Source organism: Agelaius phoeniceus, chromosome Z (genome assembly GCF_051311805.1).
Source record: "Agelaius phoeniceus isolate bAgePho1 chromosome Z, bAgePho1.hap1, whole genome shotgun sequence".
NCBI lineage: Eukaryota > Metazoa > Chordata > Aves > Passeriformes > Icteridae > Agelaius > Agelaius phoeniceus.
In genome coordinates this window covers 53,208,680-53,228,991 of record NC_135303.1, presented here as the reverse complement: position 1 = coordinate 53,228,991, position 20,312 = coordinate 53,208,680, and the positions used below count along the sequence as shown (strand labels likewise).

The 20,312-nt window shown below is 36.3% G+C and overlaps 1 protein-coding gene across 8 annotated transcripts in view; it reads right to left on the bottom strand.

Annotated features, from left to right (window-relative positions):
* Nucleotides 1-19,439, bottom strand: part of SHC3 (SHC adaptor protein 3) — a 59,366-nt gene extending 39,927 nt beyond the window's left edge. The window contains exons 1-5 of one of the 8 annotated variants that reach the window (XM_077171791.1): nucleotides 18,722-19,439; nucleotides 18,070-18,265; nucleotides 17,696-17,780; nucleotides 16,651-16,815; nucleotides 1,229-1,299 (exon numbers count right to left, since the gene is read on the bottom strand). In XM_077171791.1, the coding sequence (XP_077027906.1) occupies nucleotides 1,229-1,299; nucleotides 16,651-16,815; nucleotides 17,696-17,743 (284 nt within the window). In that variant the 5' untranslated portion in view covers nucleotides 17,744-17,780; nucleotides 18,070-18,265; nucleotides 18,722-19,439. Of the gene's footprint in view, nucleotides 1-1,228; nucleotides 1,300-16,650; nucleotides 17,650-17,695; nucleotides 17,781-18,069; nucleotides 18,266-18,721 lie in introns of those variants that run through there. The other 7 variants (XM_077171793.1, XM_077171792.1, XM_077171795.1 and 4 more) reach the window with 7 other exon arrangements.
* Between the last annotated feature and the right edge of the window lie 873 nt (nucleotides 19,440-20,312).

Below are 20,312 nucleotides of genomic sequence, written 5' to 3'. Positions count from 1 at the left end.
GAACTACAAGTCTGCTTAGGTATTAAATAATTTTCAGAGGTCACTGCTGAAATACATCAGAAACGTACATGATACATTTTTAAAAGTACAGTAGTAAAATTGCATTGTTTGAAAAACAGGATTCTGTCATTTACCTGTCCTTTGGTTTCTATGCCTCTCATCAGTGTAGTATGTTGACAAATTAATGATTAACTTTTTGTGAGGACTTACATGACCCAATTCAAAGCTGCTGTATGCAGGTGTAACTCAAAGTCAATGCATATAGACCATATGATTAGCATCCAAAACTAAAAACAAGTTATTTTTCTCATTTAATAAAAGAAATATTTAGCTGTTTATGGTATATGACAGATTTATTTATTGTCAACTCTAAGATGCCTCAAAGGGTGGAAATACAAGCACTGTATCCAGCCATATCACTTTATATGTGTTTCTTTGAAAAGGATTTCTTTTATCATTTCAATTCCAAAATCTGAAAAAGTGGTTTCCAGTTACTAGAAGACATCAATGCTACATTCCTCTGAAATCAATGACTCAGCTTTTCAAGTGAAAATACCTGCAAAACATCTTTCCTGTAGTTCTCGGAAAATATTCTTCATAGGGAAAAAAAATCATGGGCATTTTTACTTCTTTAGTCTTGTACTTATATGTTGTTCTTACAAAAATACCATTACACATTTAGAGGAACTGTCATAAGAACCTAATACAAGCTTATTGTTTCTTACAGGCAGTCTGAAAAAGAAATCATTCTTTTTTTTTGTCTCTGATATCATTGTGGTGATATATTTTCCTTTATATTCTTTGTGCAGATAGTTTATAATCTGAAAACTTTTCATAAGAAATTACTATAAAACCCATAAACATGGGCTCCAAACCAGCTCCCTAGATTAATCTTGAGATCATAGATTTTAAGCATATTCTAATTCTTACTGGCTTAAATGCCATTAAATTGGTACCCAGATAAGTGCCTTACTTGGCATAATGAACAGGCAAAAATTTTCTAAAGTAGCTCCTGGCACATCAAAAATCCACAGAGAAAACAGCTTTTAAGTCCTGCTGAAACTGTATTAATACCACATGAGAGATTTACATGTAAAAGCAAAATTTAAAAGTGAACTTATGGTATCCAAAAATCCTTTACCATGTGTTTTGCCATCTTTCTGACCTTTTCACTCTGGGGACACAATTCAGAAGTTACTTTAAAAAACATAGTTGTGCGAAATCTTACCTTGCAACCTGCATTCTAGTACTGAAGTCAAGAGATCTCATTGACCGTAAGACTTCTATACAGCCCAAGTACTGTAAGGAAAAAGAAACAGTTGGAAAATGTATTATAATTAGGCTTGAGTTCTGGGAGAAAGTGCAACTCACCATTAAAAGGCAATGTGCAATTTTTAGTTTTTCATTTGATTTATCCTATGCATAAAGTAGGTTGTTGAGATTATGCTGTTCTATGTCACAGATTTCTTCCATAAACATTTTGTTTTATTTAAGTGTCACATTTCATTCAACATATAGTTTTATGTTTAACCTGGTCACTGTAATACACTCAATTTATTATTTGTTGTTGTGCTTTTTTTTGTCTTCTTCTATCTTAATTGGTCCGCTTTAGGTACAATCAAAGTAAAAAATAATGTTAATGAGAAAGGAAGTGTGGTAAAGGACATTTATCTGGTATTGGTTAATAGGACAAAGTTATTTAAAAGGGAGAGAACTAAGTCTCATTAGAACAAAAAAGGCAACTTATAACAGGGAAAGCTGAAAAGAACACCAGCAACCAAATTTCTTAATAAACACTTCAGGGATAGGTGTGATTTAGTATTTTTATTTATTATAGTAGTAAAAAGGTGGAAAATGCTAACACAATATACTAATAACCTATGTTGGGAAATGGCTTTAACAGGGTCATTCAAGAAAGGAATGACATGAAGGTTAGCTAATATTAAGACAACATCCGACTTTTGGACCAAGATTTCTGCCCTGCATCTCTGTGGAAAAAAGGGAGTACCATTATAAAAGATGTTAAAATTCAACAGCATCTATCACTAGGAGTGAGAAAAAACTTGGGTGAATCTTCTAGATTTGCTTCCAAAAGTGGGCATAACTTGCATATGCTAAAGCCTACTGGAGCTAAAGCTCTTGTCAGATACTTGGATGGTGCCTTTGCAGAAACTGCCTCATGACTGGCAAAACCCATGTATCTTTGCATGTAGGTTAAGTATTTAGCCATACACTGGACTTTTGAAAGTCTGGGGAATTGTGGAGGAGTCTTTACATCATGAGTCTGATAATGATGATCATGATGCTATTGTAGCACTGTGTTTTTATATCAGTTCTTATATCAGTTTTATATCAGTTTTTCTATCTTGACAGCATAATACAATCTATTGGGATGAAACTGGTGCAAAAATCAAGTGAGGCCACGATTTTTCATGCTTGGGATTTTTATTTTTGCAGAATAGATACTCTTTTAAATAGAGAATGACTGGATCAGTAACTGTAATATGTAGAATTTCAGTTAAGATTTTCCATAGAAACATGTATGTCATAAAATGTTTACAGGCTGAAGGAATATCTAGTTTGTTTTCACATATCCACTATTACTTAATTTATTTCTATCAAATGCTATGAAATCAACACAACATTGAATAAAATTAGCTAGAATATCAACTGGCTCTTATACATTAAATTGTTTGAACTTGCATTATTATAGCACACAGTTTCTGAGAAAGGTTATCTCAAGATCCATTTCCTAGAATATTTTAGAAATCTGCAAATCTATGTTTTTTGAAAAATTGGCTTGTCTAAAGAGATCCTAGAACATGGAGCTTTCAAGCTAAAGATCATACTTTCAAACTGTCATCTATCAGTGCAAAATTAGACAATCCTTGTATCTTACTACAAATAAATTCCTTTTTTTACATATACTTCTGCCTGAGTACTTAAAACATATACAACTACATTTTCATGCTCTGATGAAGGAAGTTAAGCCATTAAGTCTATTTTTAATTATCTCAGAGGGTGATTTCATTTTCTTGGAGATTAAATTCTTTAGCAGTACTTGAGATAATCAGCTGGAATAATTTAATTTATGCCAATAAACAGCAATGATCAATATTTTCCTGTTTTCTTTCTGTGACATTTTGTTTTAGTCCAGGATGCTTTAATAATTAATTTTGTCCCATTATTTATTTCATATGAGATGCTTTTGTAATTAAATATGCTATAAATGGTATGACTATTCAAAGGTATCCCTGTGATTTTTTTGTTAAAGAAATTTCATTATTTCATCAACCTGTTAGTTTAGATCTCTCAATACTAAAACACTCTTGGATTGCACTTGTTCCTTCACTTACCTATATTTGCCACAAGTCTTTCAAAACAAAGTAATTGCATGAGTTTGAGAACCAGGTCCAGCATTTTGGAAGCAAACTCTGGAAGGTATTTTGACAAGTACATGCAGGCGTGCAAATAAATACACAAAAACATGTGCACACAAGCCACTGCCAAAATAAACAGACGAATAAGTAGACAAAAACCCATAAACATACTTAGAAGACGTGCATTCAGACCCCCTTTGAGTCACACTACCTGATCTGCATCAACAAAAATAGAGACAAGATCAGACTGAAGGAAGGTCAGATGGAAAAATTACCCTGTACTTGTTTTATGTATATACAAAGACAGCTAAACACAACATAGTAAGGCTTGCAGTATTCCTGACTGACCAATGCAAAGATGGCAACTGATTTGCTGGGATAAAAGATGTGAACATTTAATCACCATGGCATGTTTTCAAGTAACGAAATTACTATAAAAACTGACATTCAAAAGGTCCAAAGGCCAACTACAGGGACATATAACTCACCTACTGCTATGCTTCAATTATTCCCCAAGACCAACACTGCTGTCTAAAAATATCCATTTGAAGTACAACCTGACAAGGATCCACAGAAAGAAGACATACAACCAAGATAGCAAGGAAATAAATTATTCATTTATTTCAACAAATAAATACCCTGATTAAAAAGAAACACTATCTTTTGCTTTAGGCATTCCATGAAACATTTAAAATATAGTTATAAAACAGTCTACTTCTAAAAAAAGCTCCTCTTCACCCAGCACTTAATGTATATTCTAACCAATCAGCTACTGTGCACTGTGAAATTTATGAGCTCCTGCTATCATCCTCCTTCTCATTGCTCAGGAACCAAATATATCGAGATGTAGCCCACCTTGAAGTAGGAGGATTTGGGACTACCAGTTCCAAGCTTTCTCAGAAAACATTCTGCTTTCTGTTGGCTTTCTAATATTTGAATGGGTTTCCAGCTTGTGTACACTGAAAGGTACTATGTCCCAAGGAAAAAAAATCTTTCATATGAATGAATACCTTCCCATTCAGAGGTTTTAGATTCATAACTTGCACTTTGCATGCTAAACAGTACCTTGCAGGAAGCAGAGTGCCACATACTGGTGGTACCATGTAGCTCTCGTTCCATGTGGTTCCAATATCCTCATTAGTTACAATTTTGACAGGTTAGTGTAAGAGAAGGCTATATATCTCAGATTTCTGGTTTGTCCCACATGGAAAGACTTGTTCTGTACTCCCTAAAGTACCTGTCTTCTTCAGAAAATTGCTGTATGGCAACTAAAATTTTTAACTGAAGCCTGTGTAAAAGAAGATATTGAGATCTCTCAACACCTCTCAGAAACAGACACGAACGCTGAGTGCATTTGTGTACTTGGAGCCAAGAGAAAAAAAGAAAGAAAAGAAAAGAAGAGAAAAAAAGAAAGAAAAGAGAGTAGTCACTGTCAGAGAAATCCTTTGCTCCAGAAATATGAACAACCTTGTTTGGTGCTTCCTAACAAGCTCTTCAAAATACAAGAAATTCTCCATTGTAGGACTGAGAAGCTGGCAGTAACAACAGCAAGAAATACTTTTATAAAAATGTAGCAAGACTTATTTTATTATTCCATCAGGATGTAGCTCCATACAGCACTGAAGCAGTTCAACCTACATACATGTCTAGCAGATGAGTGTCTGCCTTGTGCATAGCATATCTACGCTCTCAAATAAAATAAGAATTCCTAACCTCTGAATCCAAACTACCTGAGTATCATTAGCTCATCAAAACTGCATGGGTATTCTTAGTAAATTGAGATTTACTGGTTTTAATCTGTGTTACCAGATGACCACCATGAGATCTGAGTGTTTCACTACTTTGCAGCTTGTACCTACCTTGTACAAGTCACGTAAGAGATAACAGGGTTACATCAGCAAACAGACATACAATTTTATTACAAGACAAAAATTAGCCTGTGCCTTCAAATATTGACGTATCCAAAGTATGCTCTAACATTGCACAGCTGCAGATAATAGCCTGGGGGCTCAAAAATTAGATTCTGATTCCTGAGGTTCTGGGTGCTGTATGGAGATCTAAGTTTCAAAAATAGAAATAAAATAAGCTGGGCAATTCACTGCAATTTTCTCACCCACGGGCTTAGGCTCTGCTTTTACTTGGCATGTGCAAAAGGGAAAAAGTGAGTATCTTTTTACTTGCCACATCTGGTTCTCATGTGTATCTCAAGTCATACGCCTACATTTTCTTTCTTTTCATTTCTTAAAGGATGAGGGAATTCGTTTGCTTGGTTTTGAGGGTTTTATTGTTTTACATTTTATTCTCATTCACCAAAGAGCTAATCCAGAATTACATTATGCATGGAAGTAAACAAGTAGTTAGTATGAATCGACTAGTGCTAGTTAACTATGGTTGAGGACTCCCTTATTTAAAAATAATAGCTTTTATTTCAGGTTCCATTGCTACTAGTCCAATACACATTTATTTATGCATCAAAATGATAGCTGCCTCAAATTTCAGGTATCACTACTCACGGCTAAAGGAGCTTGTGAAATGTGCACTGGGAGTTCCTCAATGTACCACAAAACTGAAAAATTACTTTCAGGTTTGCTATCTACCCTAAATCATAATAAGATTCAAATCCAGATGCCCACTAACACACAGGCCATAGTACAAAAATAATAACAGCCCAGGACTTCATTTCAAGATTGTAAGTTTGTCCACATGAAACTGTGGATACAGACAGGATTTTTAGTAACAATACTGATGTGTGAAAAGGAGAAGAGGGAAAAAAAAGAAAAGAAAAAAACCAAGACAAAAGCAGCCCAAGGAAAAGGCAGCCCAAGCTATAGACAGAGACTGCAAGATTGATAAGTATTTTACAAAATGAATTTTTCTCTTCAGCAAATTAATATGAAACTCTATCCTTCAATCCCTTTGATATCATATTAGATTAAATTCCCAGCTTAACTGAATTTAAAATACCCACTTTCTAAATCACTGAAGTAGAGAAAAAAAAATCTACAAAAATTTTTTTTTTAAATTTCTTCGAAACTAGAAAAGAAATACAAGTCTAAGCTGTAATCAAAAAGTGCTCCCTTTAATAAAATTAAATAAACTAAGTTAGGGAAAAATAGTAAGTGCCACAATGCTTTCTAGTTTTTTAATTGTGCTTTAGAAGAACATTTATTACCCTGAATATCTTACAAGTTTGACTGAGACATGCATCACAAAATTACTTAACTTTCCTAATCAGCAAGACATGGGCACAGAAAGGGAAGATAGCTTATCAAAACATACATTTGCTTCTTTACTTCATACAGAAACCATAGTGTAGTTGTATGTGTATTATTTATATGACTTACTTGAGTTAGCACTTGAAATGTTTTAAATATAGAGACACTGCATCCATACTGAAAAAATGTACATGTAAAGGCACCCTTATAATATCATACTCATCATTAGCCCACAGATGTGGCTCAGCTTCCCAACTGGGACATAGATCTGGGAATCTGGAAAATCTTTCTGGACTGAATGATTAGCAAGACCTGCACTCCAATGTGCAAAAAACCTTTTTTCTCTGTTTTTGTGGGCTTTTTTGTTTGTTTCTTGTTTTGTGGGGTTTCACTTCTTTATTTTGTGAGGGTTTGTTTCTTTGTTTATTTTCTTTTTTACCTTAAGAGCTGCCCATTGCTAAGAGGGTGTTGTCAAATGTCAGGGAAACCCTTCCCTGGTAGGTGGAGAACCATTGTCCTGCCATTATCATGGCAAACATTTCCCCCAAACTCTGGCATCAGAGAAGTCTGCAGGACACCCTCTCACTTCAGGTGTTGTTGAAAATACAAAGCATTTGATGAGCAGAAGAGGCAGCCTTTGAAAATGCTGGTTACCATCAGCTGAACACAGAGCAGTGTGGTTAAAAGGAGGTCCTGCATGCACAAAACCATTCACATTTATGCTAGTTTACCTAGGCACTTTCAGTAGAAGAATGGAATGGAAAATTTGTTCTGTGACATTTCTAATGTAGAGTAAGTTATAATATTAGAAAAAGCTGTGGGTAGAACCAAAGCTAGATATTCAGAGAGAAGTAAATTTTCATAAGCACTAGTCACAGAGTTTTAAGTAAGCTGCTAGAGATTTCAGTTTCTCTGAAAACTCTGAATAGTTTGGAATATAAATATATTTGCCTTTAAATCATCTGCTTTAACTACCACACAACACCATATTAAAATCTTAGCTAACATGGGTGCTTAGCTAACATGCTCTCCCAGCCATGCCACAGCCTCCTGTCCTTCCCTCCCCTTGGGGCAAGACATACCTCCAGACATATATGCAGGTCTCTGGGGGCACCTGGTGGCTGTGCTCTAGCAGGATATGCCAAAGCCCCCAGTCTGTACCTCTGCCCTGTGCTTTCCTGCTATGTGTAGAACAGCAAACCTGGTTGTGGAAGCAGCAATCCTGCATGAAAGAAGCTCTGGCAGCCTTGTTCTGAATGAGGAAAAGGCCCTATATTTAGACACTATCAGAATCCGGCACCAAAAATGTGTCATAAACATATGCTGCCATGAAAAACAGAAAGGCTCTCTTCCGTGCTTTCATACTTTTGCAGTTGGTAATTTTTATATCGGTAAGTAATCATGTACAGAGCTTTGCAGTGAATCAATATTTCCCCCAAAGGTTTTCTCCTCCTTAAAGAATGCATGTTCCAATCCAGATGGAAAACTCTAGGTAAGGATTGATTGAGCATAAAAGGAAAAAAAATCTTCTTTGGGGTTCAACTAAAGATAAGCCTCAACCTCAAATTTATCATAACAAAATCCTCCATGAGGCAAGTAAACCAAGAGAGCTTTCATACTAGTAGAAATGATGATGGATATGACTGTCAATTGCATTCCTCTTGAAAACAGGTGGTCTGCTTCTACAACAATGGATGAGAAAACAGTTCTCCCAAGAATCCCTCCAACTCTGGCCAACACCTTCCTATTTCCTCTTGTATATTAACTTGTTTCTGTAGCAAAAATAGATTATATGTGTCTATATATTCAGACTAACAATTGTTAAGTAGCAAATGATAGCCAACCCTTTCTATGAATTGTCTTACCCTGTGAAAGCATCCTGGCAGCATCTCACAATCAACTCAACAGTAAGGACTCAGAATCTCTTAAAAAAGGGAAAAGATTCAGCTAGGAAAAGAAGAAGATATTTTATCTTATCTCAAAAAGCAATTTCTTAAGTCAACTCTGAGGTCTCATTTCTTGCTTTAGAGGGGAAAGATATAACCGAGAAACAAATTTCGCTTCTGACAATTTTCTCATCTCCATCTCAAATGGGGTTGAAAACAAAACACCTTCAAATAAAATACTTTTTTCTTATTTCTTACTTGCAGGTGGATGAAATAAGATTGCTAACACCATGCCCAGAAATATTTATGCAGTAGAGATGCTAAATGAACAGAGCCTTCACAAGATTTCAGAAAAATCCCATATCGGTAGTTATGCATGAACAATATTTCTTATGTTCTTATCTTACAGATAAATGTTTTTGCATCAAAACCTCAGGAGTGTTTGAATCAGAAGCTCACACTGGACAGTGATTTATTCTATTAATTCAAATGTAAACACATTCTATATTAAGACTCAATTTTTTGTATGGGACAAAAATTTCCCTTAGAAAAAGCTACATTTGAGGAAAAAGCCCACAAGGTTTAGTTCTATACTTTTTACATTTAATTTTAAAAATACATAATAACAGTGAATGCAATTATTGCAGTGTGAACCACTTAGAGTATGCACTGCAGTAGCACAGATGAATTGCTTCATTTTCACAGCTGCATACTTTAATTCAGTGAAGACTTTCCAGACTGTTTTGCTACTACCTTGAATATCCACTAAGATATACTTCCCTTTAAAGCACCATGCAGATTAGTTCCAGCAGCTTATGTTCTGCATCAGAATTCCTTTAACACAAACACACAAAAGCTTCTGCAGCCAAAACAATATGCTTCAATAGCTGGAAATCATAATTAGACATTTGAAACTGTAAATATGGACACTGTAAATATATTTAGCTATTAAAGAACTTGTTCTTCCTCAGTCATTAGAGAGTAAGAGAGTCATTAGCAAGTTGAACTTCTTGATGAGGAGTATCATTAAAGCACAGATTCAAAAGACAAAAGATCTAGCAGGTGCTTTTCCAGTATGCCAAACACAAACACATGTTAAGTATCTGAAATGCATATACTGTTCTGCTTTCTAAACTGTGCATTTGGAGGTCTGATGTAGGAAGGACCTGTCACTGTTAAAATTGAAAATCCAAACCAGGCATGGAGGGAGAGGGAGTACTTTTTTGTATGAGTGACATATGTACCTCTGGTCTTCATCAAAAGAGTTCAGCAATTAAACCAGATCTTTTTTCAGAGTCTTTATCAATATTTAACTCTCCTATGCTGAAGCTATAGTTTTTTGTCTTCTCAGAAAAAGTGCTCAAAAGATAACCCCCACTGTGCAGAAAACAGGGATAAGGGGAGAAATTTTCAAGGCTGGATTTAAATAGTGAAAAATCTCTGGAAGGTTTCCTTGCAGCATAAAGGCTGTGAAGAGGCAGAGCAGCTCTGGGAGGCCAGGGGTACCACCAGGTCCCCAGTGGCCCCAAGCAGGCTCACTCAAGACCCCTTTTTACCACCATTCCTGAAACTCCCAATGCCAGGGTCAGCTCAGAATTGGCACCTGCAGCTCCAAGTAGGTGCCCATACCAAGCAGCCCTGCCTTTCCATGTTTTCCATGTTTTTTTCCTTGGCAGAAGTAAATACATTGTAAGAGAGAGTTCATACAATGTTTCCAGTTAATTAGTGCTTGCTGCTTAGCTTTTCCACACAATTAACTTACCAAAAATGTTAGCAGAAGAGCAGCATCTGCATTCAACGTGGTCACAAAACATGGCCCCTACATTCAGTGACAAAGGCAGTGTTTCTGAAACATTCCAACTCTTTGGGAAGTTACAGGTGTTTCTAAAATGTCCTGGGGTTCATGAAAGCAACTTGTCTATAAAAAAGAGACAATCCTGTTTCTTATTATGCTTCTTAATCACTTTATCACAAGTAAGAAGTGTCAAATGTCAGTCAGGAAAGATGTTGCTGTCCCATGAGACATTCTCTTCCTTGTACAATTCCTAAATTAGTATGAGCCAAAAATGTAAATAAAGGTATCTGAGCACAACAATATATCCAAAGGATGGAAATGGTGCTGAGCAGGCTTAGACAACATCTTAAGATAAAATCTCTCTCTTTTGGTCATGTGCTTGTTATTTAAGGTATTTGTTCAACTTATGTCTCTAATTTCAGGATTTATTCTGAGGTAAAAAAAAAAAATTAAAAAAAATACCTGTAGCAGTAAATCCAATGTGATGGTGCTGTAGGGGAAAAAAAAAATCTAGACATCTTTTTCTCTCTTCCTCACATTTCTTTCTTTGTGTCACCCTATACCCTGTCTATTTATTTTTTCTTTTTTATGGCTTTGACTGTCATTTCTGTCTAATTTCAGACATAGTTTTTTTCAGTCTTTGAACTTTTTGCTGTGACTTGGATTGTCTGGTTCAGCCTTTTTAGACTGAAATTTCAGCTGGCCCTATAAAAACTTATTTGAAAACCAAGGGGAATATCTAACTTAATAAATAAACATTCCAGATTATCCTGACTGAGTTGTGCCTAATCCTTCCAGAAAAACAAGGGATGACTGGAAATGTGCTTGCACCGAGTCCCATCATTATTCCCATCACAACTCAAATGGACAGGCTCTGCCTCAGACCTGCCTGCAGCTGACAAAGGTAGAGCTGCATTACATTTTGTCATAAACATATAGGCTCAAATGAAATTAGTATTACATGACTATTCAGAATTGCAGAGAAGCAATACTGAACCCCTCTTCCTCTATGAAATTTGTTTCATTGCATGGGAGAGTAAATCACCTTGAAAGAGCATAAGTAGCTAGGAAGGCTGGTTGCCTCTGACGCTACACCAAAGCAGATCCAAGCTTTTTCTCACCGTAAACAAGAAAATTTAATATTGATACTTGGTGCATTCACTTGAACTTTCAGCTGTAAAATGAAGCCAGGCTGCAGCACAAGTATAGCTGTTGGGTTAGTGGAGATAAGATTTCACTTTGGCTAGGGGAGAAAAACACCCTGTCACAGGGATAAAGGAATGCCTTGTCTCCAGCAGCACAGAAGGGTATGACTTTTCACTGAAGATCTTGATTCATCTGTGTTTTCTCTTTGTGTTTGTAATGGCAGATATTTACATTGGGCACATCATATTCTTACTATAAACATTGTTGGAAAACAAAGAAACAAACAGTCCAATTTCCAAGGAAAAACAGAGAAGGAATTCTGCCTGAATGCAATTTTACCTCCTACACTGACCAGCTAAATTCATCCAGGGATTTTAAAACTGTAGGACATACATAACCAGCAGGATAAATAACTAGCAAGAGTATAATTTTTGTTTTGAACAAAAATACTCCATGCAAACAGTCCAAATGTACTGGAGAACAGACATTCATGTTGACAGCTGAATCCTTTAACTCTGAAATCAATACATGCTTTGCTTTCTGCAGAAAGAAAAAAAGGGTGCAAATGTACAGTAATAGTACTTGATTCATGTAATTAGAATAATATTATAATTAAAGACTCTATGGTATGATTTCTGCTCGTAGAATCTGATCTAATTTCTGTGAGAAATGCTCTTTTCCTATTATTGGGCTGTACAACAGACCCACAGTAGTTCAGGCCCATGAAGATCAAAAGAAAGGTTTTCAGCAGAGCAACAGGCATCAACATCCTTCTTTCATAGTTCAAATAACAGTGAAGGAAAATGGAAAGGATACTAACTGATCTCTCAGGAATATGGTACAATAGGAGGGATTAATTACTTAAACCAATGCTGTCTTTGTCACTTACTTCTCTCTCCCCTAATCTGCATGCATGCAGCTTTAAAACCCACAGTGATAAGCCAGTTTCATTAGTCTTTGTTAGCACTGTTTTTGTACCCGGGTTGAGGCTAGCAGATTCTGAAGTAAAAAGTCAGTATTCTATCCTATTATTACCATATGGTTGAAACACACAACACACTTCTTAAACATGTAAACCTTATTACAAACAGGATGCTCTAGGACTGTGGTTTGGGGTTTTTAGTCAGGCCCTGCAAAATGATCAGTGATTAATGAACAGCATCACCTCAATTTGATTGACAAAAGTTGAAATTAAGTTAAAAGAAACCCAAACAAGCTTGCAAATTTTTTTCTATAAAGAAGATAATTTTAACTAAAAAGAGAAATGAAAACGCTTTGCTGAAATGTTTTTTGGGATTTTTTTAGTGAGAGCAAATCAATTCTGGCTACAACAGAAAGGAAAAAAAAAATAAAAAGAGAAACATTTTTCCAAAGAGCCCTGAAGTCTTCTAGGGGAAGGCGACATATGATGCAGTTTCCACTCTGTTAGCTCCATTTAAGGCTGTGCTTTGCAGTCTGGGTTAGCCACTAAAGAGACTCAGCAATTCAGTTCACCCCTGAGCACACACTTAACTTCCAGTGTACAAAGGTAGCCTCAATTATTTCAATGAGAATGCTCCCGTAAACAGTGTCATGCAGGAATGTTTGCAGAACTGTAGCCTTTACTTGGTGATGTGTTTGAACAGCATCACAATGATGTCTGTTTTCCACATCAGATATAAACTGTTGCTATTTCCTCACAAAGAATGAAAGTGTTAGAATATTAAAGAAATAATATCAGTTAGGATTATATTCTTTGAATACTTTGCTATAATAAGAATAATGTCCTTTATATTGAAATATAATAATAATTTAATGTCCTTTTTATTGAAATATTATTTGCCTGACTTGAAGTGATTCTTTTGGATGAAATAGTTCTTCCTTCCTCTCTCTTAGATACTGTGTTTCTATCTGGTTTTTAACACTAGATTTACTCAGGTCTGTTCTATATTACTGTGTTGGCTTTAAATCTTACTGGCTTTTTCAGATACACTTCATATAGATATATAAAATTATACAGTATTTTTGGTTTATTTGGTTTTGAACTGCTGAACAACAGTATTTTAAACTCATTGACACTTGTTACAAAATCCAGCCACAAGTTACCTGAAGACAAAAATGCATTTGCCTCTTAACTTTTGTGCTCACATTTAAATAAAACAAACTCCAAAATGTCTATAATATTAGCCAGTGATACTCATAAGTAGATATTTATCATTTGAAACAACAGATTACATTGAAACATTTAATTGTTGTTGCATTACTCAGGTTTTTTTACACTGTTTTTATTCTATGCCTTTGTTTTTTTCTGACAACATGAAGACATATAATCTCTTCCTTGAGTAATCAGTCCCACTATAGGGAAAGCACTGAGCTCTTTAAAGACTTCCAGCACAGCAAACTACTGCCTTTTTTTTTCATTAATTCATTATTTGTTAAAAAGTCCAGCAGTAGTATTAAGTATGATATCAGTACCTGACTACTTTATATCCCCAGTATGGTTATGGTCATTGTCTAATTTGTTGCTAAAATGCTTTTTGAGGTTGTTTTTGTGAAACATTTTATGTTATAATATATAAAAATGCAACAGGAAATTCACAGGGAGTAAAAGATTGAGAAAGCACCAGCACTTTTATGGTTGAAAACAATTCCATTGCAGCAGACCATGGAGATCAGAATATAGCTACAGTTTACCACAAACCTGCACCCTTTTTAAGCATTAGAGTTATACTGCCTATTTTTAAAATGAGTAATATGTAAAAATGTGGGAACAGCAGTGAAATTTCATATTTTTCATATATTGCACATAAGAATTTTGTGTCTCTTATTTCAGAAGATTCCAATGTGAGCTATCAAACTGCCCAGTAGTTACAAATAATCCTGTCCCATGACAAATTTTCTCTTTTAAATGTGGATTAATGAGAAAATTGTAACCCAGTGCACATTTGCCCAAAAAAAAAAAAAAAAAAGGCTTTGCTGGTTAACAACAAATCTAATTTTTGTCTCATTTAACAAATGGCATATGGAATTTTCTGAAAGGCATATGGTACTAATTAAACATGGTACGAGTCCCCCAGACAGTCAGTATAGCCATGAGGTATCCAAGGAATGTTTCCCCTCAGTATACATTATCTGTGTATTGATTTGATGGTCTGATTGGATAAAAGCCTTGGTAGCAAACAATGTTTAAGGATTTGGGAACTGCACTTCTATTCTTATCCATATGAATGCTGCAGTTGCCAAGGAAAACTGAGATAGTTAATAAGCAGGCAAATTAGGAACTAATCAGGACCAGTTTATTTTCATTCATTCATTCATTAACCACTTATTTTGATATCTATTTTCAATCTTTGTTTTTACATTTAGAGCACTGTTCTGTGATTCTTATGACAGAAACCATAAAGTTAAAGTAATCATCCTATTTTTTTAACAGAAAGAATAAACTAGATTTCATATATTTTAATGACTAATAAACTACTAACAAACACCTAAAAGTAAGTTGTTTGATTGATTTTGAAAATTCTGATATACACAGTGTGTATAAATACACTTTCATGTACCCAACATCTATTGCACTAATTAATATTCATTCTACTATCTCAGTTAGGTATGGGTAAATTACTAACTGTAAATGCTAGTCCACTTCTGTATAACTTTAATTCTCTTTTCAATTCAAAGATATCAGCTTCCTATAGCATATAGTATGTAAACTGCTGAAAGGATTAAGAAATTCAGTGCTGTGTGTGTTCTTTTTCAGAATGATCACTTCAGGTAAAACTAACAGCAGCAGAGTATTCACACAGTCATTATTGGGCTTGTACTATCCTATGCAAAATAAAAAGTAAAACATTTGAGTTGCCTGAGCTAATGTGAAAATGGTAAATGACCTTTTGTTAACCAGAGTATTTCTGTGCAGAAGGACATCAGGAGTCTCAAGACCACTATGTCTAGCATCAGTGGGGATTTTTTTACTGAGACATTTCTTGAAGAGTAACAGAACAGCAGTTTGTGGCTTGAAAGGTAGCACTGACTCCTTTGTGATCCCAGTAAATTTCAGAGTGATAAAAAAGACAGTACAATTTCAATAGTGCTCTGAATTGGCCAACTTACTCAATCTACCACCACCTGCTAAATCTATTATCACCACTAACACAAAGAAATGAAAACTGCTTCCTAGTCTCCCAACAGCTAAAAATGCACTCTGCTTTTGATAATAAAAGGAAAAGAAATTATTTTCTCACTTGAGAAAAAGCAGTGAGAGTTAAGTAACAAGGGTGTTACTCAGTTTTAAAGCATCCTGAAATAAAGTCACCTGTGACTCTTACACCTAAAATAAGATGACACTAAAAATAGACCTGTAATATTAATAGCCTGCTGCAAAACAGTTTAACACTTAAGATACAAAAGCCTCTTGGCAAATGAAATATGGCAACTGAAGAATGAATTCTGGACAATAATGTCATTTTTACACTTTCTGCACACCATGCTGAAAGGTGTTACCAGACTCTTGCCTAACTACAAAAAGCATTGCACATACACTTATCTTGAAGGCTCTACTTTAACAGGTGGTTTCAAAATATTTTCAAAGCATATAGAAACATTAAGTTTAACCTGTAAACTTAAGATCCTCTGCTCTTAACATGCTGTATCAATGGACTGAAAAGAGCAATAACACTTAAAGTGGCTGAATGCTCATTATGTAAAACAAGCTGCATTTTCCTGCTCTACCCACAACAAATTGTGAAACAGAATAAGAACTGTGCTCCCTGCCTTACTGCCCTAAGATTTCAAATATCATCTCAGTTTAAAAAAACACTTGCCCTTAGAGGTGTTTAAAACTGAAAAATTCATGCATGATTAACAGCTCTCCTCAGATCAAGGAGTCTGTCTTTCCTCCTGTATATTGCACCAGACATATTGAAAGCCTACGTATCCAAGATATATAGAGTATGCTAGATAACACTGAAAACCCAAATTCAGAAGAAGGCTAAAAAACCCAGATCAAATCAGCTTTTATCTTAAGAACAAGATTTTTATACAGCTGTAGAACAATATTTGCAGGTTTGCTTTAATGTAACAAATTAACACAGCTTCTCAACCCTTCCTTCCTGCATTTACATTTAATGTATTATGCACCAAAAAAAAAAAAAAATACAAATAGAGATCCTTTCAGCCTAACTATCCTGTCAGCAAAACCAGCAGAGAATTTTTCATTGATAAAAACAGAGAATGGAAGAAAACAGACCAACCTTCACAATGTACGTCACACCAGGTCCCAGGATCTTCTCACTCGAGTGCAGCCATCCTCGAGAGGATTTATTGACAAAACTGCTAGTTTGATTCCAATCTTCACTTCCCAGGTGCATTTCCTCTGACCGTGCTTTTTTCCCCATACTCATCTTGCTCACGTCCTGCTGAGAACACGAAGTGGCAGAGACAAGGTTACATGTGTTGTCTGAAGCCCCTGCTGCTGAACTAGAAGCACTCGAGCTTCCCTGCAATTTGGAGACAGCAAGCTCCTTTACTGCAGAGGAGAGGTTTTTGATACCCAAAAGGCTGCCCGTGCTAGAGAGTTTCAAGTGGGACACTTTATGGATGAGGGTACACAGGGTGCTGGGTCCATCTTCTTGGTCCTTGCGGAGAACCTCTGGTGAGACCAGGTACGAAGGTGAAGCTGAAGTTGTAGCAACTCCTGAGACCTTGCTGTTCATGGGCAAATTGTGAATAAGATCATCAACAGATGTCACAGAATCATTCCTGAAGCGGTTATACTTTGTACGTTGAAGCATGCCCTTCTATCTGCTTTCCTGCATACGTTCTGGCAAATCTGATGCCAATGCAGGAGATGCCTGTACTAACATAGCAAGCAATTCATAACAGCACGGAGGGTTAACAAGAGTTTAGGGTAAAAAAGAAAAAGAGTATAAGGAAAAATGAAAAACTATATATTTAAGAAATTTCTTTTGGTTCCTTGTTAAGGTTGGGTGAAGTAACAGTTTTCTGTGACTGAGATCTCAGTCCTGCTTAGAGCTGCCAACTCGCTCACAGCAAAAGCATGACTCACACAAATGAGAAGGACCCTTTTCAACAAAAGGCTGTGAACACTGCAAATCACTTCCTGTAGCCAAAAAAAAAGGAGAGAGAAGAAAAAAAAAAACCACATCCACCCACTTACAGCACACTAGCACCAATCAATTCTCAAATTCCCTTTTCCTATCTTCTCAAACAGATACTTCCTCCCAACCTTTAATTCCTATCCCCTCCCACCACCCTTTTAGTACCAAAGGCAATTACCTTTAAAACTGAATTAATAGCCTTTATGAAACAGCACACTTTATTCATCTGTTAAAATGTTCTTCCACCTCACATATTTGTGAATCTATAAAGAAATCACAATTAGATAGCAAATGTCTGGATAATATTTGCATACATATAATCCCCCTCTCCTGCCCCTGCAGCAGAACACAGACACCTTAAAGGTTTTCAGAACAGATGAACAGAACTAAAGAATATATACATTTTTTCCACAAAAGCAGCCTAACAGTGCCTTTTTGTCAATGCTGTCCCTCACAGAAACTGTTATATTCAAATTTTGACAGAGAAATAAATCCTTCTTCCCTGTTCCTTCACAAGAGCATTCTATTTTAATGCAGGAATTATGTAAGTACCTATGTGTGAAGAAAAGTATTTTTCTGATGTCCAAAAACAGGCTTAATAGACGTTTTTTCTTTCACAACTGATTTTCAGTCCGAAGAAAGACATGAAGAGGGTCTTCAATTCACTGGAATGTTTGGTTCAATTCTGAAAAACTGAAAAAAACCCTGAAAGAATATTAAAAAGTCCAGGTAGCAGCAAACTGACACCCTGCAGTGAGGAAAAAAAAAAAAAAAAGCCTTTATTAAGAATGAATGTCAGTCACAAACACTTGATCTGGAGAAGTAGCAAAACATGCAGAGAACAGGCATTTCATTCCTCCTTCAATTTCTTTAGAAGTCCAAATGTGCACAGCATTGTGATACACAATGCCCATCACAAGTCATATGTTTTTTTCCTATAAATCAATCTGCTTTGCAAAACATTTTTTGGATGTAGGACAACACACTGCATTATAAACAAATTCAGACCAGAGAAGTTGCATAGTGCAAATTTTTAAAATAAATTACTAACTGCAGCACAACTTAAAGGAAAAAAGTCTATGGAATTCCTTCCTTCTCCCACGACTAAAGGCTGCAGTATACAAACTGCAAACACAGTGGAACAGCCGGCTTAAATACAGGTATTTAATTAGTATATTCATGACATACTGAATTAAGTCAGCACCTCTTATCCCAGCAGTGATGAATAATGGCAATGTCCTAGTCAATGTAAAGCAGTTTTCTACTGATCTGCAGAAGAGCCTTTCATCACCACGCTGCAAACCTGCTACAGCATCCTCACAGCATTCATTCCTCTCGTCATCCTCCTAGCACAGCAACAGCAAATATACACACCATAGCCTATTTTTACATGTCTCTACTGCCCAGAAAACCCTACTGCTCCCGAACGGCTCTCTTCATTAGAAGCGGCCAGCAGGACTGCAAAATGTGAATGAGATGCTGCGCGAGTGAATGAAAGGGCTGGCTAGCATCCCCACATTTCTGTGAATGAAGCGAGGCCTCGCAGCCTCTGCCAGGCAATCCCTTGGGTGCTCACCAGCCCAGCCAATACCAGCCGGCTTTGATGACTCATTCAGCAAAGCCTTGCTAAATAGTGGAAGATCCCATTTCCAGCACAGGCGGCACCTTTTTTGCTGCAACACCAGAAAATGAAGCCGGCGTGTCAGCAGACGGGAGTGGGTCGTGAAGCCCCTGCAGAAGACAGGGTGTTGCCAGAGAAATGCCTAGGGTGTCCACAGGAGTAGCAGGTGAGGAAAACACCGGAGTCAGATCTCTGTTTCTCCCCGACTGTGTTCATTCAGCCAATTCATTTACATCCAGCATAGGAACATGAATGTGCACATTTCGTTTGATATTTGATTGCTCTCTGTGCACCCGCAGATTCACAGATTTTACAGGTTTGTCTTCAGAGATCTCTGACAAAAACAAAACAAAACAAACAAACAAAAAACCCCACAACAAACAAACAAACAAAACCCAAGCAAAAAACCCACCCAATCAACAAATCCTCCCATAAAAATAACCACAAAAACAAACCCAAAGCTCTCCTTGAAAAAAAATTGCATATACTTATTTCTCCCTTATTTACCCTGTTAGCACAGTAGATATTTAAAGACAGTATGATCATCACTCACGAGAATGGTAGGCAAAGGGAAAGCTAGAGGATGAAAGCTTCCCAGAACACCAGCAAAAGGTCTAATTTTGAAACTTTCACTGGACAGAGAAATGCTTGCAAGGCATCCATTGGATGCAGAGCTCTACTGTAAATCTGACATTAGACACTGCAGAGGAGTAGAAGCCACTGAGTTACCCAGTGCTTGAAATCCAGTGCCTATTTCAGTGTCTGATCAGGAAACTGTCTCCCTTACAAATCCAGTCCTAGGGCAGGAGAACTGAACATTTCAAAACCTTGCCTTTTATAGTTCCAGGGACTAGAAACAGTACATAATTTTGCCCTGCAGGCAGCAGGTTCAAATCCAACTCCAGGAAATAATGAGTGAAATTAGGAGACTGTGTAATAGGCATAAACTGCAATATAAATTAGGATCTAGCTCATTCTAGCTATTGCCAGAGCATTTATAATGTCTTCTGCATTTCCAGCACTGTGTCTGGAGTTTGCACACTGACTTTACCATGCCTGCCTTAAACAAGCTTGTTGCTGCTATTATCTTGCAAGACAGCAAGACATTCAGAGCACTATTTTTTTCTTACTTCTATTTAGCAACCTGGGCTAAGTCAGCACGTTGAATTTCAAC